At 49.6% G+C, this 23773-nt stretch overlaps 1 protein-coding gene across 4 annotated transcripts in view; it reads right to left on the bottom strand.

Moving 5' to 3' along the window:
- Positions 1-23773, bottom strand: part of GABRG3 (gamma-aminobutyric acid type A receptor subunit gamma3) — a 579476-nt gene that overhangs the window by 245713 nt on the left and 309990 nt on the right. For 3 of the 4 annotated variants that reach the window (XM_074983291.1, XM_074983292.1, XM_074983290.1), the window contains exons 4-5: positions 14216-14436; positions 8454-8536 (exon numbers count right to left, since the gene is read on the bottom strand). In XM_074983291.1, the coding sequence (XP_074839392.1) occupies positions 8454-8536; positions 14216-14436 (304 nt within the window). Of the gene's footprint in view, positions 1-8453; positions 8537-14215; positions 14437-23773 lie in introns of those variants that run through there. The other variant, XM_074983293.1, reaches the window with a different exon arrangement.

Here is a 23773-nt window from a genome sequence, read left to right as displayed (position 1 = left end):
GCCCCCAGCCAGCCCCGGACAGGGCTGTGGCCGCGGCGGGGCTCCCGGCCGCCCACGCCCAGTACCGGACTTTAGGGGCGAGGGGCCCGGGACGTGGCCCCCCCCTTGTATATAGTTGGGACTTGTTATTTTGTGCCCCCCGTTTGCCCCATCCCCCCCATGAAAATAGTTCTCCCCTTTATCATCCCTGGTTCTCTTTTTATTACTGAACACACTTTTTTATTACTATTGTTTTATTTGTACATATTACTTTGGTTCCACACATGTTGTATATAGTTTGTTCTTGTTTTATTTATGGTTAAAAAAAACGTTCTAAAAGAAAAAGCAGTTTAAGTTCAGCCACAAGGGCGTGCTGTCATTTGTCCAGGAAAAGTGGGAGGGGGGTGCGGTTGGGTGCTCCATGGTGTGGGCATTGAGGCAGGAAGTGTGGTGCAGGAAGGGGCGGGCAGTGGGGGGCCTGGCAGAGTTCATCCCGTGGCCTCATCATCGAAGTGGGCCCGCAGGGCCTCCCGGACCCGGGTCCCTTCAGGGTCCACCTGCCGACTGGGGGCAGCGGGTGGCTGCACGTCAGCCCTGCCGGCCTCCACAGCTCAGCCCTGGAAATAGGCCTCCCCCTTGCTCTCCACCAAATTGTGCAGGGCGCAGCAGGCACCCACAATCAGGGGGATGTTGTTGGGGCCCACATCCAGGCGGGTAAGGAGACATCTCCAGCGTCCTTTCAGGCGGCCAAATGAGCGCTCCACCACCTGGCACACGTGGTTCAGGCGCTGGTTGAAGCGCTGTTGGCTAGCGGAGAGATGGCCCGTGTACGGGTGCATGAGCCAGGGCTGGAGGGGGTATGCCACATCTGCGATGATGCAGCGGAGCATGGTGGTGTCCCCCAGAGGGATCTCCCGCTGGGGGATGTAGGTCCCTGCCTCCAGCCGGCGGCACAGGCCCGAGTTCTGGAAAACCCGGGCATCGTGGGTGCTGCCAGGCCAGCCCACATAAATGTCCTGGAAATGTCCCCGGCTGTCCACCAAGGCCTGGAGGACCACAGAATGGTAGCCCTTGCGATTGATGTAGCGTCCTCCACTGTGATGCGGGGCGCGGATGGGGATGTGAGTCCCATCCAGAGCCCCGAAGCAATTGGGGAAGCCCAGGGTGGCAAAGGCGGCAATGGTGGCATCTGGGTCCCCCAGCCTCACAAACCTGTGCAGGAGCATGGCATTGATGGCACGCACAACCTGCAGGGAAAGCACATGGGACAGCACCAATGAGGGGTGAGCAGGGTGTGCGTGGCCCTGTCCTGCCCTCCCCTGCCCTGCCCTCCTCTGCCCTCCCCTCCCCTGCCCTCCTCTGCCCTCCTCTGCCCTGCCCTGCCCTCCTATGTCCTCCCCTCCCCTCCCCTCCCCTCCCCTGCCCTCCTCTGCCCTCCTCTGCCCTGCCCTGCCCTGCCCTCCCCTCCCGTCCCCTGCCCTGCCCTCCTCTGCCCGGGACCCCCTCCCCTGCCCTGCCCTCCCCCCGTGGGTTCTCTTACCTCCATGAGGACAGCCCCGATGGTGGCCTTGCCGACACCAAACTGCTGGCCCACGGATCGGTAGCTGTCTGGAGTGGCCAGCTTCCAGACAGCGATGCCGACCCGTTTCTCCACAGGGAGGGCACGCCGCATGGCAGTGTCCTGGTGCCTGAATGCGGGGGTGAGCCACTGGCACAGCTCCATAAATGTCTGCCGGCTCATCCTGAAGTTCCTGAGCCAGCGGTAGTCGTCCCACTCCTCAAGCACCAGCCGCTCCCACCAGTCAGTGCTGGTGGGGTAGCTCCACAGCCACCGGCGTGTGAGGCGGGGGTGGGGGCGGGGTGCTGCAGGGTTGGGGGTTGAGCCCTGCTGCCCTGGGGGCAGCTCCTCCTCCGGTGTAGCAAGGAGGTGCTCAGCTGCCTCCCGCATGGCATGGAGCAGGGCAAGCCCCGCTCCTGCCGGGAGGGCTGGGTGGACCTCTGGCTGCTGCTGCTGCTGGGGGTCCATGCCTGTGTCGCCCAGGGTCTGTGTGCCTGTGGCTCCTCAGACCGCGTGCTGTGCAGGGTGAGTGTGTCTGGGAGGGGCCCTTTAAGGGAGTGGCTAGCTGTTGCCCCGGAAGCGCTAGTCCGCCCGGTGACCCTGTCTGCAGCTGTGCCTGGCATCCCTATTTCGATGTGTGCTACTTTGAACATAAGAACGGCCATACTGGGTCAGACCAAAGGTCCATCCAGCCCAGCATCCCATCTGCCGACGGTGGCCAATGCCAGGTGCCCCAGAGAAGGAGAACAGAAGACAATGATCAAGTGATTTATCTCCTGCCATCCATCTCCTGCCCTTGTTCTGAAGGCTAGGGCACCATACTTTATCCCTGGCTAATAGCCATTTATGGACCTAACCTGCAAAAATTTATCAAGCTCTTTTTTAAACCCTAATAGAGTCCTGGCCTTCACAGCCTCCTCGGGCAAGGAGTTCCACAGGTTGACTGTGCGCTGTGTGAAGAAAAATTTCCTTTTATTAGTTTTGAACCTACTACCCATCAATTTCATTTGGTGCCCCCTAGTTCTTGTATTATGGGAAAAGGTAAATAATTTTTCTATATTCACTTTCTCCACACCATTCATGATTTTATATACCTCTATCATATCGCCCCTCAATCGCCTCTTTTCCAAACTGAAAAGTCCCAGTCTCTCTAGCCTCTCCCCATATGGGACCCGTTCCAAGCCCCTAATCATCTTAGTCGCCCTTTTCTGAACCATTTCTAATGCCAATATATCTTTTTTGAGGTGAGGAGACCACATCTGCACGCAGTACTCAAGATGTGGGCGTACCATAGTTTTATATAGGGGAAGTATGATATCTTTTGTCTTATTATCGATCCCTTTTTTAATAATTCCTAACATCCTATTTGCCTTACTAACTGCCGCTGCACACTGCGTGGATGTCTTCTTTGGCGTGTAGACGTTCCCTCGCTGCGCCTATTTCGATGTTGTGCTGCGCAACGTCGAAGTTGAACATCGACGATGCCAGCCCTGGAGGACGTGTAGACGTTATTCATCGAAATAGCCTATTTCGATGTTGCTACATCGAAATAAGCTATTTCAATGTAAGCTTCACGTGTAGACATAGCCTTAATGTGGTAAATCTTCAAACCATGCCACATACATTATTCTACACATTAACAAGGCAGTGAGCACATAGTCCTGCTGATCCTGATGCTCCATTTTCCAAAGCTGGTCCTTGCAATATCAGCTAACATGTGATATGGCTGCTGGCAGTGATGTGCTTCTGCCAGCACCAAGCTCATGCTGAGCAGATAGATGGATGAGAGCTAGGTGCAAAAAGCCTGCTTGATACATTGCTTCAAGGAGGTCCTGAGGAACAAGGAGAAACCAGGGATGATGCTTAGAGGGCTCCCTGTGCAGTTTTTGCTTTGGCTACTATTGTGTTTGTTCTAAAGAATGCATGAGGCTGACTGGACTTTCAGCTTACACTAGCTGAGAAGAAAAAAAGCCCAGACTTTGGCAAGTACAGGATGGAACAGGAGAGGAGGCATATGGCTGCAGTATTTGTTTCTAATCTCTCCAGAGCCTGTGGGAGACATCACCACACATCTTACGTAGGTGGGGCAGGAAGATGTTGATGCGTAAATGTTGTTCTTCTGTTAACGAGGTTGATTTGTAGCTGGAAATCCACACAGAAGTTAATGTTCCCAAGTAGTTTTAGCTCCGCTTCAATACCATTAGCCCCATCCCAGCAAGCAGAGATGCATAGACTTTGTTTTGCCTTTTGCTTTGTACACACACACACACACATACGCACACACACCTTTTTATGGGAGAATGGGAATCAATGACCATATTTCCTTATCATATACAACATGCAAGACCTGACTACATGTGCACATTGGCTTCTCTGCCAAAGTTGTAGTAGCTGCTGAAACATAGAAAACAGTGAGGATAACTAAAGGGCTCTAAAAGCTAATTAAAGGAATACACCCCCCCCCACATTCTTATATGTTAAAGAAGGTACCATGATTCCCAGGGACCAGGAATTGCCTCAGATACGCCAAAGGTTTTGTGGTGGGGCACCTGCCCCACTATGGCTAAAGGGAGCATGTGCAAATCCTTCCAAACAGGCTGAGGTTCACAGGGAGCCAATCAAAGGGGAGCTGGCTGGGGCAGCCCTATTTATATAAGGAGCTGGTCAGCAAGGAAGTGGGCAGTTGGGACAGGACTAAGGAGGGTGAGGACAGGTTCCCTGCGAGAAGCAATTCAGCTGTGCGGTTTGAGGACACAGAGAATAAGAAGCTATAGCGTGATACCTGCCGGTCTTTAGGCCTTGCCACAAGGGCCACAAATGTGCAAGGATCATGGGGAAGTGGCCCACGGAGCACTGGGAGCAGTAAAGGGGAGAGAAGAAAGGTAGGAGATAGGTGCCACCAGTAGGTCCCTGGGTGGGGACTCAGAGCAGCGGGCAGACCTGATCCCCTCCCTTCCCTCTTTCACTGCACCTTGCCACCAAGAACCATGGCCTTTATAGGCCACAGCTTGCCCATGAGTTGAGGGGCTAGACCTTGGGGCTGCAAATGGGCATGGTGGCAGGTGTGAAACTGAGAACTGCTGATACCCTGACAAGGGGGTGAAAGACCTGAGCAGCGGGCACTGCTGAAGGGTGGTTTCCCAATGAGGAAGCTGTGGTCCAGGGAGTGCCATGGGTCCAGAGGCAGAGGCTGGAGACAGCCAAGAGTAGGGTGATGATGACCGAGATACTGGCCAGAAGGCAAAGCACTCCAACCAGCTGAGCTAATTCCTGGCCAGCAACAGGAGCCATGGTGGTGAGTTGACCTCACTACAGGCTTATACTCAGGAAACTGGCTTCCTAAACTACTATCCTTGCAGCTCATGGGGCTATATTTTCATGCAGTGCTCTAGCTTCTGCTGCATTGCTAGGCATAAAGGAGTTCAGAGAACACTGCAGGGGTGAGAGAGAAGGGAATGCTCTGAAGAGAACTATACAGCACTCCTAGCTGATGTTTCCTCCTCCCATGGGTTTTCCAGTAAGAGGGGATGGTTAGGAGCTAGTAGTCAGATAAGTTGACACTGTTATATTGCCCCATTCAGTCCACTGTATTTCTCTGACTCTTCCTAGAAATCAGATCATTTGACTCCAAGCTGCAAAGAGAAGCAGTCAGGAGGCCTTGTGAGGACCTCAATCTAAAATTTATTTGGTAAAAATTAAAGGACATTTCTAAAATAGGTGTCAAGTTTTAGATGTTACCCTATTTAATACACAAGCATCTGTGAAGCAGGGTAGAATGTAGCATATGAGGTCTGAGTGCAGTTTTTGCTGTTGCCTGCAATTTTATTTTTGACTGTGTGCATGTGTCTATGGTCATTCTGCTGTAAGTTCCTCAACCATTTAGGTTTTTGATTTATTCACAAGACAACATGTTATGGAATCTACATTTGTGGTAAGCTCTTCCTCATTGGAAATTGGCAGTAATAAATCATCCAGGCATTCACTTCATAATCCTGTGGAGCATCACATATCTTCATATTATAATGTGTGCACATAACACTGAAAACATAATGAAGATAGAACACAACCAAGGCACTGAGGAGAGTTGCTGCATGAAAACTTACAAAAGCAGTGCTAAAGTAGTGCTACAAGGAGCACTAAAATGGTCTTCAAGGAAAGGAATGTCATTTGATAATTTAGAAATAATCACTAGTGAACAGCATTAGAAATGTAGGTGAATAGGTCACCGGATCCTTTTTATTATAGTTTTTCATGTGTTATTTTCATACGTCAAGAAAACCGCGAAACTGAGACAAATGCAACCCTTGCCTATTTCCATAAAATGATGATATTGTGAGGTGGCGTTCCCTGAATGCACCCATAGTTAGTTGTTGTTTTTTGTTTTGTTTTTTTTTGTTTTGTTTTGTTTTGTTTTTGCCTAAAATATTTAAGTTATGATAAAACAAGTCAAATAAAGAACAAATCCTCCAATGGACTTGAACCATCTGAAATTCAAACCCTATTCACTGCAAACTCAGGAGTTCACTTTGATTGAACTTTTTTTTCTTAATACAAAATATTTGCCTTGTCAGAAGAAAGAAAATCCCTCCTTGCCCATCTTTCAGTAGGGTGACCAGACCATCCATCCCATTTTGGCCAGGACAGCCGCATATTTCAGGTGCCTGCAAGGCATCCCGATTTATTTTAACAAAGGGGCTAATTCATGGGGCTAATTCTGCCCCTTTTGCAGGCACAGCTCCTGGCCAGAGAGCATGTACTCACATGTTCTCCAGCCATGCAAAAGAAGGAGCCAGCAGGGGGCCCTGCCATTGGGGCATGAGTGCCATCTGGTTCCTGGTGCCCCACAACTGGGGGAGCCACATTGGCAAAGCTGCCACCTGGTTCCTGGCTGCCTGTTGCTCAGCAAAGCCCACAGCTGCACTGGCAAGGCTGCCACCTGGTTCTTGGCTCACCACAACTTAGGGAAGCTGGGAATGCACTGGCATGGCTGCTGTCCGGACCCCAGCTCCCTGTGCCTAGGAGGAACCAGGAAAAGCACCGACATGGCTGCTGCTCTGTTCCCAGCTCCCTGCAGCTGCGGGAGCTGCACCAGAGTGGCTGCCAACCAGTTCCTGGAGCCCCAAGGCATGGGGCAGCCAAGGAGGTCCCCTGCAGGGGCAGCAGCCCTGTTTCTGGAGCTCCAATGCGTGGGGCACTCGGGGAGGTCCCCTTCAGGGGCAGCAGCCCCGTTCCAGTGCCCTGAGGTATGGGGCAGCCAGGGAGCCACCCCACCCAGGGTGCCCCATATTTGGGTATGGGAAGTATGATCACTGTATTGTACAGGGTCCCAACTCGTTTCCAGCTAAAAGGAAGAATACTTTTCTACACTACCAATACACTCCCCAGGAAAGAAAGGTAGTGCCGCACACAAATGTTTTTGCTAAACCATGTTATCTCTCTATTTATCTTGCAAATATGATGGGAAATGATATTATTTAAAAGGAAAAATAAATGATAGCTTTCTCAGTCCTCCACTGCTATTTACAGAGTACTTGTCTTGAGACATGAGATTTATCAAAACGTACACTTTTCATTAGAGCCTTTTTTTTCAAAATACAGCCAGGACATCACTGATGATAAGTGATTAGTTTCAGGCAGAGGAAGTGCTCTGTCAAAAATACATTTGTAGCGTCTTTTTTTCCCAGTCATCATCAAAGGAATCTTTTCCATAAGATTATTGCATCTGAGTGAGGGTTGATGAACAGGGGAGAATAAATACACTCCTTACTACTGATTACATTACAGAAAAGAGAGAGAGAAATTAAGTAATTGTGTGAACCTGCCCAGAAGAAAATTGTTCTTTTGGAAGGAAACGACGGTTAGGGTAGAACTGAACTTGGATTCATCACTAAGCACCTATGATTCACACCGTGAGAACGTTCAATGTGCTGAACATTCTCTTCCTTTAGAAGGCAACACTCACCACAGGGGATAAAAATTGTTTGGATTTTTTTTTTGTTAAAATTTTCAACTTTTATTTTTGGGTACAGAGGCAATTGGGATGTGCCTTTAGCAAATTTTTAAAACAATTAGAGAAGCCATAAGCCATGTCTGTAAAAACCAATGGTATTTTCAGTGTTTACATCCTCAAAATCTTGACTTTCTTTTATAAAAAAAAAAGTCTCACTAAAAGTTGACTTTTGCCAGATGAAGGAGAAAAGCCTGTGATGAGACTCAGATACAGTAAATCAAATGCCACGCTTATGCTTTTAAACATCACCTTCCAAATTTAGATCATGTTTGTAATTACATTTCTGCAGCAGCCTAATGTTAATTGAGATGTGCCATCTCCCGTCTCTGGGGTGTTCATGTTAACAGGATTCCTGCCAACCTCCCATAATGATGACAGCATTTATCGACAAAATTACACACAGTACAATCCAGTCGGTACTACCATGCAGCTGAATAATACAAGAAAAATACCCTTAGTCTAATGACATAGTCTAGTTCTGAATTATGAGGCAAAGATGCTCTCCAGCTATTTCTCATAAGATCATATATTCAGAGATGATTGTGCCTCTATATGAACGACGCATCTGCTCATAATATAGTAAGTTCTTGTCTCAAATGTATGTTACATTATTTTTACAACCATCTCATTATAGCACAGAGTGATGTGAATATTTGTTCCTTGTTAAACTGTAATTATGCCTACAAACAGAGATGCTGATGCTTGCTATCTCAGTATAACTCAACGTGGAGCACTACATGACAAAAACTTCTGTCATCAATACAGAAGAGAAAGCACCCACCTGGTAATATCGAAAACAGACCTCACCTTCCAGTACCAGTTCAATAAACTCTGAACAACCTAATGGAAACTGGTGTTTCTCCACAAGGCTCAAGTATAATAGATAAGCACTGAAGCAGTACTTACAGCTAGAGAATATCAACGGGCAGGAGTGTTCATCCATTGGGAAATTATGTAGTTGCAGCTGGCACTCTGCATTGATGGTGAGCCTGTGGGGAAAACAGGTAATCGTCACTATATATCAATACAACAAAAAGTTAAAAGAGCATGGTGGGATAATCGGCGGTAATTGTGCAAGACACAATTGGGAATTTTTGAAACACAGCCACAAAATTAAGGTAGGTTTGTGTATATGTGTGTGTAAACACACACACACACACACACACACACACCCCTCAGACTGTGCTTTTTAATGGATGTGGAGTACAAATAGCTATTCATTACAAAAAATGCTGGGCAATAGGGGAGTTGGCTGTGTGTGAATGTATGTAAAGAGAGGGTTTTTTTATGTTATGTTTGTATGAGTTTTGCTTGGTATTACACTGAAATTTAATGATCTGATTGATGATATTCTTTCTCCCATGCTAAGTAAGTTACATCTACACTACTTATGAAAAGTATCAGAGAGGTAGCCGTGTTAATTTGTAGCTTTGAGAACAACAAGAGCTCTTGTGGCACCTTATAGACTAACAGATATTTGGGAGCATAAGCTTTCGTGGGCAAAGACCCACTTCGTCAGATGCATGACTGGGGGGGGGGTGGCTTCAAAGGGGTATTTAAAGAGTGGGGTCCCAGTAAGAGGGAGGGCAGAGCTGACAAGGTCTATTCAGCAAGGTGGAAATGGCCCAGTATCAACAGTACTTATCAAAAGAGGAAAAGCAAGTTAGATCAGATAGGGGGATGTGACTCTTTGTTGGAGTCTAATGGAGAGATATTAACACCCAGAGCAGAGAAGCTGTCTTTGTAAGCTGCAAGCCACTCCCAGTCTCCGTTTAATCCATGGTTAGTGGAGTCAAATTTGCAAATAAATTGCAGTTCAGAGATTTCTCTCTCCATTTGAGTTTTGATATTTTTTTTTCAGGACTGTCACCCTTAAATCTGCCACCAAGTGTCCAGGCAGATTGAAGTGTTCTCCCACAGGCTTCTGTACATTACCATTCCTGATGTCTGATTTATGTCCATTTATTCTTTTATGGAGAGACTGACCAGTTTGGCCAATGTAAATTGCAGTGGGGCATTGCTGGCATATGATGGTATATATTATATTAGTAGATATGCAGGTAAAGGAGCCCCTGATGGTATGGTTGATGTTAGGTCCTGTGATGATGTCACTGGTGTAGATATGTGAGCAGAGTTGGCAGCGAGGACCATTGCAGGGGCTGGTTCCATGCCTAGAGCCACTGGCTTGTGATTTGTAGTGGCTGGTGAGGATTTGTTTAAGGTTGGCAGGCTGTCTGTAGGCGAGGACAGGCCTGCCTCCCAAAATCTGTGAGAGCGAAAGATCACTGTTCAGGACGGGTTGCAGATCACTGATGATGCGCTGGAGAGGCCTTAGGTGGGGGCTGTATTTGATGGTCAGTGGTGTTCTCTTGTTTTCCTTGCGAGGCCTGTCTTGTAGCAGGTGGCTTCTGGGTACCCATCTGGCTCTATCAATCTGTTTCATCACTTCCTTAGGTGTGTATTGTAGTTTGACAAAAGCTTGGTAAAGGCCTTGTAGATGTTTGCGTCTGTCTGATGGATCAGAGCAAATACGGTTGTACTTTGGTGCCTGGCTGTAAACAATGGATTGTGTAGTATGCCCTGGATGGAAGCTGGAGGCGTGTAGATAAGCATAGTGGTCTGTGGGTTTTCGGTATAGGGTGGTATTTATGTGACCATCACTTATCTGCACAGCAGTGTCCAGGAAGTGAATTTCTTGTGTACTACTTATGAAAGAACATTTAAAAACATTTGACAAAGATATGCCATATTAACTCTGACCTGCACAAAAGGTTGCAAAATACCTTTACCATACTTTAAAGGTATCTTTAAAATGGTTTAATACCATAGTGTGCTCTGCAGTGTTATACAACACGTCATCTATTTCTTATGTTTATTTTATGCTTATGTTTATAATTATAAGGCCAGTTTTTGAATTACCAGTGAGGCAGAGATTTCAGTCCATGGGACTAAAAAGTCAGTCTGTATATTTGAGTAGACGGTATATTTTATTTGGAAGCTATTTTCAAGTAATTAACGTCACTGCTGAAGTTCACCCAGCAAATGAAAAATTTTAGGAAAACTAATTTAAAAACAAAGTAGACTTGAGAGGCTCTGTATGTTCTCAGTTTGGTCTGATGTCTAGAGAAATGTCTGCAGAAGCTTGGCTTTAAGTAAATTAGTTCTCTTGGCCCAGGAATTTTAATTGTGCAACAGGACAGGAACCCAAGGCTACATGCCCTAAACTGGCCAGAGAAGAGGAGGAAGAAGCAATGGACCTGCACAAACTTGTACACTTTTTCTTGAATTTGGAAGTATAGTCATGTCAAGGCCATTCTTTCTGAGGCACCCGTAGTGAGGAAATTGACAGCACTACAGCTCCCTCTTGCTTACAGTTCTGTAGATTCAATAGCCTGTGACAATAGAGGCTGCCTACTTTTGCTGAGAGTTATGTGTCGTAGCTGTTGAATATTAAGATTTATAGAGCTCCTCCTACCCAAAGGGAAGGCTGAGTGTTAAAACTGGAATCAGAACTCCTATGATACGTTTAAAATGCTCAGTCAAGCAAAGGAGGGCTGGAATTTGGTCAGCAGGTCCCAGAGCACCCCTTGGCCTGGGGTACCTCAGCAGCCTCCTCCCATCCATCTTCTCTCTCTTCAGGGCTCGCCAGCGAAACTCCATTGATCAATCTCTCAGGTCCTTCTGGCGGGGATTTATTTATTTGCTAACACCAGTGAACCAAAATGGCAAAGAAATGAGGCAATTACCCTGCTACCCTTAGGCTCTGCCATCGCAGGTAGCTTCTCCTGTCTTTGGCAATCCCTGAAGTTCCCTCCTTTCTGTGCAGCTGCTGTCATGTCCCCTTGCTAGACCTAAGGTTTCTGGCTCTGACTTCTAGGCCTTAACCCATCTCTCATGCAGGTCTTCCTGCAGGGGTCTTCTGCACACAGCAGCTCTGCTCAGCCATAGATTCCATCTCCTGTCATCTACTATTCTCCGTCCCTATAGACATCTGGTGCCCTCTATCAGGCCCCACTGAAAGGCAGTTAATGAGCCTCAAGTGGACTGACCTAGTTCCCTCTTAAAGAGCCCAATCCACCCTTTGAGAAGGACAACGATTTTCTCATTACCAGTGCATGGTAAGGTACTTTTGCAGTCCATGGGACAGATGGTTTTCTCCGTGACACTTACAAAACTCCAGTGAGGTTTCACAGGCATAAGTAACAGTGCATAATTTGGCACAAAGTATGGCACAACGATTGGCAGATAAAATGGGGGATATACAGAAAATGTAACCTAATCAGCATCTTCTCTCACACATCAAGATCCTGTTGGAAAGCCTACTGAGATAACTGAGACTTTCCATATACTTGACTTGGCCCTAAAAAGAGGAGCATAGTGAAAATAAAACTTCTAGGGTACGTCTACACAGTGGCTATACACCTGCATCTGGCCTGGCTCAGCTGACTCAGGCTCATGGGGCTTAAGCTGAAAAATTGCTGCATAGACATTCAGACTTGGGCTGGAACCTGACCTCTGGAAGGGTCTAGAGCATTAACATCTATTTTTAGCTCCACAACTGGAGCTAAAGTCATCTGGCTTCGGCCAGCCATGGTGGTACCGCAGGTCTTTTAATCTGATGTACACAGACCCTCAGTGGTTGTTGCACTACTTTCTTGCTTGACAATCAGTAAATAGGGACCCTTGTCATTGAAGCTCAGCTTCCATGTGCAAATATCATCAGTGTGATGATGCACTGAAGAGGTTGAATGCAATCAGTGCAGCAACTATGTAGCATGGAAAATATATTTTACTGATAGACTTCTTGCCTTACAGGAATTCGTGTTTATGGTAGAATTGTGCTTTTGAACAGTTCACTTCCTCCACTGAATAAAAGCAAGATTTTCTACTTAAATGCACCCTTTTAATGCACATTTATACTTTATGGTATTGTTCTGCTTAGACAAGCTCCAACATGTTTCTTCCTGTAATTCCTCTTTTTGACCAGCTACATCTACACTAGTGAGTTTTTTCAAAAAAGTCAGGGCTCTTTCAAAAAATCCCATGGAGTATCTATACACAAATGCCTTCTTGTGATATTAAATTGGAAGAATGTTGCAATTTTTCAGGTGGCCCTCTTCTGCTCCCAGATGAGGTAGAGTGCCTTTTTTTCAAAAGATTCTTTCAGAAAAAAGTGTGTAGACACCCTGGGAGCCCTTTTTTTCAAAAGAGCAGTCCTCCATGGCACTGGACTTTTGGATCCACACCATCTCCTGTCCTGTTCTTTCGAAAGAGTGGCCGGGATGTGGCTGCTCCCTATCAAAAGAGCAGATCTGCTTTTTTCTGTGTGGTTGCAATCTTTCAAAAAGTAGTTTTTTCAGAAGAGATCTTCTGAAAGGCCTTCTTTTGAAGGACTGCTGTAGTGTAGGCATAGCCACCATGTGATATATTTCAGTGCAACTTATGTATAGAAGTTAGTATTACTGGAAGAATTCAACTAAAAGTAAAAATACTAGCAAAGGAAAAATCTCTAAATATGTATTTTGCAGCCTTTTTAATTCCAGAGAGCTCAAAGCATTTTCACAAATTGGTAGAATGAGGCACAGGGTAGTTAAATGACCTGCACAAGAGCACGTGTTAAGAAAATGGCATACCTAGGCATAAAATCCAGGTCTTGTGCAGTTCAGTTCATTACTCTGCACAGTGGATTAATCTGTCCTCAGAGGCTCCATTTGGTTCAAATATACACCCTGGTGTATTTCTGAATCTAATTTACCCTCCAAAGTAGAACCGGCTGCGAAATGCTTTACTCATTCTCTATGAAAAAAAATAATAAAATGGATAGTAACAGAGAGGGAGCCGTGCAAGTCTATATACTATCAAAACAAAAAAAACAGTCAAGTAGCACTTTAAAGACAAACAAAATAATTTATTAGGTGAGCTGTCGTGGGACAGACCCACTTCTTCAGACTGACTGTCTGTCCCATGACAGCTCACCTAATAAATTATTTTGTTAGTCTATAAAGTACTACTTGACTGCTTTTGTGTCTTAATAAAATGGATGTTTTACTTCTTATTTGCAGAATTTTTTTTTCTAGGATTTTTCTTTTTGTGGGTTGGAAAGAGAAACTAAAAACCTAAGACTGGAAGTGTGTGGTTACTTGTAACAGCCACCTGAAAGTGTGTGTGTGTATGTGTGTGTTTGGGGAAATACAAAAGATGACAAAAACCAACATGTTTCATGCGAACTTCTCTTCTGGCAATTTTTTTTTTCACCAGAATGTAAGTTAATGTTTCCCCCCAGTTCTATCATAAGTCAAGTCAGGAAGATTTATATGAACTAGTTCTTGTGAAAGGTCTCTGGAACTGCATGCATCTGGCTGGATTATGAACACTAAAAGGGGAGATTTTCTTGAAGATTTATTTCAGTTACTGAGTATGAAATCAAGAGAGGCATAAAATTAAGTCTGAAGAAAAATAAACAAGTTTTTTTTAACCTAAAAGAACTGTTTTGCTTAGGATTTATTTTGATTTTTATACAAATATTGGTGCCATTTCTTTTAAACTGTATCACTTTATCTGTCCTTAAAATATGTAAGTTAGGAAACAGTTAAAGTGAACAAAACATCTAAAAATACTCAGCAGAAAAAGAGACCAGATGCTTTTAGCTGAACATGCCTACGTCCTACCTTAAAGTATACAAGATCTTCCCATCATTCCATATTCTCAGAAGCTGATTAGGTGTAGTGATCCAATGAGCTTCTGCTGTTTTAGAATTTCGGAAGATAGTGTCTGGTATCCATATCAATCCAACCATATTGCTGTTTAGAGTCAGTATTTTCATGGTGCTGTTGAAACGAAGGCGGCTGTCGGTCCATGTCTGAGCAAAAAATATATCAATTTGGTATTCCTGTAACAAAAGCACAACATACAAATTGAAGTAGGTTTCATGTATTCCACTTATGTGTGATGTCTGATAGGGCTGTATCCTTAGTCAGTGTAATTCAGTGTAGCTCCATTAAAATCTATTGGATCTATGTTAGCCAAGGATCAGGTCTTGTAGAGTTTTTGGTTATTGTTGTTTTCATTTTCAGAATTAGTTTACTTTAGGAAAATGGAACAATATGATCTGCATTGACCTTTTGGCTGGGCAGGCTTTGCCTCACCACACAATTGAGCCCATCAATGGATTGTATTGGGGAGGGCATAGAGATCAATTTCCAAGGAGCCTAGGCAATTTAAAATTGCCCCCAGCTGTTACCTCAGCCAGCAGCGTGGCAGTGTTAAGGCAGGCTTCCTGTCCTCACTCTACACTGCTCCTGGAAGTGGCCAGTATGTCCCTTTGGCCCCAAAAGGGTGGGGGGACAGAGAAGCTCCATGAACGGCCTCTGCCCTGAGTGCTGACTCAGCAGTTCCCATTTGCTCCAAACTGTGGCCAACAGGAGCTGTGGGACTGGTGCCTGTGAGTGGTAGTGTGTGGAGACCCCCTGACTATCCTGCTTGGAAGCAACATGTGTCAGTCACTTTCATCAGCCTCACCAGGGTAAGCACTGCCCCCCTTACCATCTCCTCCATTCCAATCCCCTACCCAGCATACAGCCTGCACCCCAACCTGCTCCTGCACCCAAAATCCCTCCCAGAGCCTGCACCCTGCAACTGCTCCCAGACCCCAACACCTTGCTCCGGCCTAGAGCTTGTACCCTACACCCACAGTCTCTCCAAGAGCCTGGCCCCTCACCCACACAAGCTCCCTCCCAGAGCCCATACCCCACATTTCCTTTAGACCCAAAGATCTGACCCAGCCTGGTGAAAGTGAGGGAGGGAGAGGGCGAGTAAGCAACAAAGGGAGGAGGGATGGAATGAACGGATCAGGGCCTTGAAGAAGGGATGGGAAGAAGGCATAGCCTCAGGGAAAAGGCATTGAAAGGGTCTCTGTGTCTGTATGATTAGACAGTTGACAACTATACTGGGTAGGTATGTGGAAGCCCTGGCCATGCCAGAAGAGTGTGCCCAGAAGCACATCTGGCAGCTTGCTGGGCACCAGCCAGTACAGGCACAGAACCGCCCAAATGTCAGGTCGACCACATCTGTGTAGCACGTGTGTGCCTGGAGGCCCATTGGATGTTCCGTCCTGGGGCCTAGAATTGTTGTTAATGATTGAACACAATCTTGACCATTCTTTTGCTTGTGAAGTCACTGTCTTGGGGAAGTCATGACTGAACAGTATATCTTCACTGGCTTCCCTGCTTCAGTGTGAAAACAGAACCCTCTCTTGCCCCTGCTCCCACCACATGGCTGACATCAGGGATTCCCTTCCAAGAGCCCCACTGAACTCCCCAGCCCCCACCAGACTCCCCTTCTGGAGCTGCCAGCAAGGCTCCCCAGCTCCCCGCCACCGCAGGGCTGACAGGATTCCCAGCCCCACCTAGCTTCCTGCCATCATGGTGTTAACAGCAAGGATCCCTGACCTGGCCTTGCCCAGCTAAGGGCTGCTGGTGGGGATTCCTGGACAAGTTCCTCGCTGGACACCCCAGGCCCCACCAGGCTCCCCTGGTAGGTTGCTGGCATAAATTCCCAGCCCAGCCCATCTCACCACGGCTGTGGGGTTTTTGGCAGAAATCCCCACCCAGATTCCCCCAGACCCAGCTGGACTCTCTGCAGTGAGGCTCTGTGACCTCAGCCCAGCTCCGTGCCATGGGCTGTAGGTCAGTCTCCAGGCAGCTGGGGCTCTCTGGTCCAGGTGCTGTCTGTTCCAGCAATATCCATGGTCCAGCCAGATGAAGGTGCTGGACAAGAGAATTTCAACTCGTTCTTAGGTCATTGTGCAAATGAATAGGGGTTTTCTGGTGTTATAACATCGATTCTGAAGGATGCTCAGCAAACGATGGTACAGGTTGAAATTCTCTCATCCAGCACCATCTTTTGCAGGCCGCCCTTCGGAACTGAGGGTATAACACCAGAAAACCCCTATTCACTGACATTAAGAGCTGAGAAACATGCTCCGGAACTCTCCCTTTTATAGGTGAACCAATCGATGGAAATGCAGGGATCCTTAGCTTGCATAGGAATAGCAAGTAATATCTCACCTTATGATTTGCAGTATAACTAAAAAGAATCCCTAGATCCTTTCCTTTGAGCCTTTCTAGTTGTGATCATTGTTATTTCTGATTAGCTTTATTTTCAGGGGTAGGACTGGAGATCTGAAGGTGAAGGGGACTTATTTTCATCTCGGCATGCAGGGAATTGCACATCACTGAACACTGAGACAACAAGGTCTAACAAAGTCTCCAACTCATCCACATTATTTTCAAATATAGGAAAGAGCTCAGAAATTACAGGAATGAGGGGAAGGGTCTCAAAATAACCCACTGATGAGCCGTGTCTACACGTGCATGCTACTTCGAAGTAGCGGCACTAACTTCGAAATAGCGCCCGTCACGGCTACACGTGTTGGGCGCTATTTCGATGTTAACATCAACGTTAGGCGGCGAGACGTCAAAGCCGCTAACCCCATGAGGGGATAGGAATAGCGCCCTACTTCGACGTTCAATGTTGAAGTAGGGACCGTGTAGTCGTTGCGCGTCCTGCAACATCAAAATTGCAGGGTCCTCCATGGCGGCCATCAGCTGAGGGGTTGAGACACGCTCTCTCCAGCCCCTCAGCTCAATGGTGGCCGCATGGAGCAGCCCCTTAAAGGTCCCCTCCCCCTCCCTTCCTGTGCAGGAAGCTGAGGGAACGTGCAGGCAGCAGCTTAGACACGCGGCCAGCCCGCACGCCTCACAGCCAGCACACACAGCCACCCCAGCTGTGATGGCCGCCCGGCAGCCCCCCCAGCCCCCCCAGGACCCCCCCCCCAAGGGGAGCCAGGTCAGCCAGGGCTCCCAGGCTGGCAGCCAGGCTGGGAAGCGGCAGCGGGGTCCCTCCTGGACGGAGGCCGAGCTGTGGGACCTTCTGGGGCTCTGGAGTGAGGAGGAGGTGCTCCAGGTAATGGGGAGCAAGAGGCAGAACGCGGATGCGTTCGCTCGGCTGGCCGAGGGCCTGGCCACCCGGGGCACCCTGCCCGAACTCCGGACCATGTCCGGAGTAAAGTCAAAGAGCTGCGGCAGGGTTATGCCCGGGCCCGGGATGCGGCCGGCCAATCTGGGGCCGCCCCCGTCACTTGCCCCTTTTACAGGGAGCTCAGGGATATCCTGGGCCCCCGGCACACGTCGTCTCCTCCGGCCACTCTTGACACCTCGGCTGAGGAGCCCCAGCAGGCCCCGGAGCCGGAGTCCGCCCCGGAGGTAAGCCCCGCACCCCGGGGGCCCCCCCGGAGCCCACCCCCGTGGCACTGGAGCAGGAGGAGGAGGAGGAGGAGGAGGGGGACTCCTCCTCCACTGAGACGGGGCTGCAGATCCTCCTCCCATCCCGGAGCAGCAGCCGGGCGTCCGCCCCCCCGGGTGTCCCCCAACCGTGGGAGTGGACCTACAGGTATGTACCCCGCTGGTGTACACCCCCGGGGTTGAGGGGCGGGGGGAATAGATATGTGGCCAGGGCCCTCCACATGCCCAGATGGCCATGGCCCCAAGGACAGCAGTGCCATGTCCCTCACAGGAGTGCATCAGCCCCTGCCCCCCCGCCAGCACGACAGTGCCATGCCCCATCCCTGGGGTAGGGGGGAGCGGAACCTCTAGGGTCCCCCAGGAGGAGTGGGTGGGACACCCCGCAGCAGCAGCAGCAGCAGCAGCCACAGCAGCATGTGATGGAGTGGGTGGAGTGCAAATGCGAGACTCAGGCTAGATATGAGCAACAAGCTGAATAGCTCCCAGGGGCAAAGGATGATCCTGGGGCTACAACTGGCAGGTTACACCTCTGCCCTGAACAAAGAGGAGGGAGGAGCCGAGCTGGCTTTGAATCGGGGGGGTGGGGGGGGCGCAGGTAGAGGCTAGGGGAAGGGAGAGCTGGGAGGCAGGCAGCCTGAGGAGGGGGAAAGCTACACCCCAGAGGGGCCCCCCTTGGGGTCTTCTCCCCAGGATGGGTTGGAAGGACTGTCTCTGGCTGCTGTACTGTCGCTTCTGGGAGAAACTGGGCATCTGTGGCCTAAGAAACCTCTCCTGTCAGACCCTGCTGAGTGAAGTGAGAGTCACTCCCGCCGGGGGACAGGGTGCAGTGCAGGGGGACCTGTGAACCCCATCACAGCAGCATCTCCCGGGGACGAGGATGGGGAACCTGCAGCACAGGGGTGGGGAGACAAGGGCCACGGCTTGGGGCCCACACTAACGCCTGTCTCCACTCTTCTTCCCCCCATCCTGTGTTCCGCAGCTGCACCATCGGAAGGACCGGAGAGTGCCGGCGAGGCTTCAGTGGTCCTGGAATCCCCTCCGGGGCCATTGCTCCAGGCCAGTCCCTTGGCGGAGGACCGACCGACCCCATGGCAGGCAAGACGGCGGACCCAGCACCACCACCTGACAGCGACGGACCCCCAGCTGCTGGCCATCCATCGTCGGCTGCTGGAGGTCGCAGAGCAGAGCCTGTGGGTGGAGCAACGCCGCCTCCACCTTCAGGAGCGGGCGCTGGCCTGGCGTCAAGAGGCATGGGGGGCCTACATGGACATGTTCAACCGCCTAGTGGACTACCTGGCCCCACATGCCGCGCCGGCCGCCACTGCGCCAGCCCTGAGTGCTCCACCCGCCGCGCCACCCGCTGCTCCGCTCGTCACCGCGCCGTCTGCCGTCGCCCTGCCACCCGCCACCGAGGGCCGGACCGCCGAGGGAGACCTGGGGCCAGCTGAGACTCTCTGGACGTATCTTCTGGTCCGCCCGGCCCCCAGCCAGCCCCGGACAGGGCTGTGGCCGAGGCGGGGCTCCAGGCCGCCCACCCCCAGTGCTTGACTATAGGGGTGTGGGGCCCAGGACGTGCCCCCCCCTGTATATAGTTTGGACTTATTTATTTGTGCCCCCCGTTTGCCCCGTCCCCCCCATGTAAATAGTTCTCCCCTTCCTTGCAATCCCTGTTTTTTTTTTGTAAATATATGCATACTTTTTTTATTTTTTACTTATAATAGTTAGAAGTTCTTGGATATAGTTTGGTATTAGTTAAAACAACAGTTCATAGAAAACCAGTTTGATTTTACAAACAAGTGCGTGCTTTTATTTGTCCAGGAAAAGTGGGGAGGGGGGGTGTGCTGTTGGGTGCTCCGTGGTGTGGGCGTAGGGGCAGGGAGTGTTGTGGAGGAAGGGGGGAGTGCAGTGGGGGCCCTGGCAGAGTTCACCCCGCGGCCTCATCGAAATGGGCCCGCAGGGCCTCCAGGACCCGGGTCCCTTCGTGGTCCACCTGGCGACTGGGGGCAGCGGGTGGCTGCACGTCGGCCCTGCCGGCCTCCACAGCCCAGCCCTGAAAAAAGGCCTCCCCCTTGTTCTCCACCAGATTGTGTAGGGCACTGCACGCACCCACAATCTGGGGGATGTTGGTGGGGCCCGCATCCAGGCAGGTGAGAAGACATCTCCAGCGCCCTTTGAGGCGGCCAAATGAGCGCTCCACCACCTGGCGCACATGGTTCAGGCGCTGGTTGAAGCGCTCCTGGCTGGCAGAGAGATGGCCCATGTACGGGTGCATGAGCCAGGGCCGGAGGGTGTATGCCGCATCTGCGATGATGCAGAGGGGCATGGTGGTGTCCCCCACAGTGATCTCCTGCTGGGGGATGTAGGTCCCCGCCTCCAGCCAGCGGCACAGGCCCGAGTTCCGGAAAACCCGGGCGTCGTGGGTGCTGCCAGGCCAGCCCGCATAAACGTCCTGGAAATGGCCCCAGCTGTCCACCAAGGCCTGGAGGACCACTGAGTGGTAGCCCTTGCGGTTTATGTAGCGTCCTCCACTGTGTTGCGGGGCGCGGATGGGGATATGAGTCCCATCCAGAGCCCCGAAGCAATTGGGGAAGCCCAGCGTGGCAAAGCCCGCAATGGTGGCATCTGGGTCCCCCAGCCTCACGAGCCTGTGGAGGAGCATGGCATTGATGGCGTGCATGACCTGCAGGGGAAGCACATGGGAGAGCACCAATGAGGGGTGAGCAGGGTGTGCGTGGCCCTGCCCTGCCCGGGCCCCCCTGCCCTGCCAGGGCTTTCTCCCCCCCTGCCCCTGTGGGTCCTCTTACCTCCATGAGGACAGCCCCGACGGTGGCCTTGCCAACGCCAAACTGCTGTCCCACGGATCGGTAGCTGTCTGGAGTGGCCAGCTTCCAGACAGCGATGCCGACCCGTTTCTCCACTGGGAGGGCACGCCGCATGGTGGTGTCCTGGTGCCTGAGTGCGGGGGTGAGCCACTGGCACAGCTCCATAAATGTCTGCCAGCTCATCCTAAAGTTCCTGAGCCAGCGGTCATCGTCCCACTCCTCAAGCACCAGCCACTCCCACCAGTCGGTGCTGGTGGGGTAGCTCCACAAGCGGCAGTGTGTGAGGCGGGGGCAGGGTCGGGGTGCTGCAGGGTTGGGGGGTGAGTCCTGCTCCCCTGTGGGCCGCTCCTCCTCCTCTGGTGTGGCAAGGAGGTGCTCAGCTGCCTCTCGCATGGCATGGAGCAGGGCGAGCCCTGCTCCTGCAGGGGCGGCTGGGTGGACGTCTGGCTGCTGCTGCTGCTGCTGCTGCTGCTGATGATGATGATGATGATGATGATGATGCTGGGGGTCCATGACTGCGTCGCCCGAGGTCTGCGTGCCTATGGCTCTTCAGACCGCGAGCTGTGCAGGCTGTGTGTGTCTGGGAGGGGCCCTTTAAGGGAGCGGCTAGCTGTTGCCCCAGAAGCGCTAGTCCGCCCTGTGACACTGTCTGCAGCTGTGCCTGGCACCCCTATTTCGATGTGTGCTACTTTGGCATGTAGACGTTCCCTCACAGTGCCTATTTTGATGTGGTGCTGCGCAACGTCGATGTTGAACATCGATGTTGCCAGCCCTGGAGGATGTGTCGATGTTATTCATCGAAATAGCCTATTTTGATGTCGCCACATTGAAATAGGCTACTTTGATGTAGGGTTCAAGTGTAGACGTAGCTATGTAGTTATAAATGCTCAAAAATTGTTTCCGCATTTTGCTATTAGTGCAAGGACTGCACACATTTTAGGTTCTAATATTTACCGCATCACAGCCAAATCCTCATTGCAACACCCTGGGGAAGGGAGGCTTGTGTGTATTCACCTAATACCAAATGGCATGTGCTAGACATGGCCACGTGTAGCAGTTTTCTCCAACCGCTGAGCTAATGGAACTCTTACTTTAGCTCGCAAGCAGAGACCAGCAGTTAGGGAGCTAAAGGCTATGCTGACACATATTGGCTACGTCTACACGTGAACGCTACATCGAAATAGCTTATTTCGATGTAGTGACATCAAAATAGGCTATTTCAATGAATAACGTCTACACGTCCTCCAGGGCTGGCAACGTCGACGTTCAACATCGACTTTGCGCAGCACCACATCGAAATAGGCGCAGCGAGGGAACGTCTACACGCCACAGTAGCACACATCGAAATAAGGGTGCCAGGCACAGCTGCAGACAGGGTCACAGGGCGGATTCAACAGCAAGCCGCTCCCTTAAAGGGCCCCTCCCAGACACAGTTGCACTAAACAACACAAGATCCACAGAGCCAACTGGTTGCAGACCCTGTGCATGCAGCATGGATCCCCAGCTGCAGCAGCAGCAGCCAGAAGCCCTGGGCTAAGGGCTGCTGCACACAGTGACCATAGAGCCCCGCAGGGGCTGGAGAGAGAGCGTCTCTCAACCCCTCAGCTGATGGCCGCCATTGAGGACCCTGCAATTTTGATGTTGTGGGACGCGCAACGACTACACGGTCCCTACTTCGACGTTGAACGTTGAAGTAGGGCGCTATTCCTATACCCTCATGGGGTTAGCGGCTTCGACGTCTCGCCGCTTAACGTCGATGTTAACATCGAAATAGCGCCCAACACGTGTAGCCATGACGGGCGCGATTTCGAAGTTAGTGCCGCTACTTCGAAGTAGCGTGCACTTGTAGACACGGCTATACACAGCTGGGTAACGAGCATGGTGTGTTTGTACACAACAATGTACTGATACAAGATATTCATATTTGTAGTTATTTTAAACAAAAAGAATACTTTATTTTTGATGGCCAAATTCTAAATTTAGCAGCAGCTGTAATTCTCTTTTGGTATATTCTGCTTACTTGGGATTTCACTTCCTCAAAAGGAAAGACAGCCCTGAAATGTTTCATGAATGGCCTTCATACCTTTGTTCCTCATACTTTCCACAGCACATGCATTTTTTAACAATATTCTCGGAGGTAAGGTAGTTCAGTTCGTGTTTCCTATTAAATACTGTATTTAGCACTGCTCTAGGCTGTGGCCACACTTGGCCAAAATTTTGACATGGCCATGCTAATGGCTAAATCAGAGGATACTAATGAGGCGCTGAAATGAATATTCAGCACCTCATTAGCATGCTGCCGAAGTGCCACGTTTCAATCACGCACGGCTTGGCTACACGGGGGTCCTTTTCCAAAGGATCCCACAGACTTCAAAATCCCCTTATTCCTGTCAGCTGATAGGAATAAGGGGATTTCAAAATGTGTGGAGTCCTTTTGAAAAGGACCCCTGTGTAGCCGAGCTGCACGTGATCGAAACATGGCACTTTCAAAGTGCCACGGCCGGCAGCATGTTAATGAGGTGCTGAATATTCATTTCAGCACCTCATTAGTATCCTCCTATTTGGCTATTAGCATGGCCGTTTTGAAATTTTGGCCAAATGCGTCCACAGCCCTAGAGTTTATTCAAAATACAATTGGTAAACTTTGGGCATAGAGTGGGGAGATGCAACTCCTTTTACTTGAATGCATTGTTTACACCAGGGCTGAATGCAAGCTGGTATATGTCTATAACAGCATTGCCTCCTGGGATAATAAAACTTTGTCTACTTTTTAAATGTGTCTTTGTACCACACTTGGCTTGAAATGGTTTATTTAAGCAGTATCACACAACAACTCAGTAAACAGCATTGCTTCCAACAATATCTTTCCTAGCAATTTAGCTCCATTTAAAAGTAGCTCATTACAGATGCAATGTGCTGTATTTGATAATAAGGGGTAAACAGATATTTACATTTGATAACTGAACTGTAATCTTCCCCTTTTTCTTCATCCATTAATCCTTTTAAAAAGGTTAATAGATCAATACAGTCTTTATATTAATCATTGTAATTACCTCAGTTGTCAACCAAATGGTGAATGGGGCTTGTGAGTTAGGTATTCAGT

The sequence above is a fragment of the Carettochelys insculpta genome, chromosome 1 (genome assembly GCF_033958435.1).
Source record: "Carettochelys insculpta isolate YL-2023 chromosome 1, ASM3395843v1, whole genome shotgun sequence".
Lineage (NCBI taxonomy): Eukaryota > Metazoa > Chordata > Testudines > Carettochelyidae > Carettochelys > Carettochelys insculpta.
Note: the sequence above shows the minus strand (reverse complement) of the source record. Positions and strands in the feature narration are given on the sequence as shown.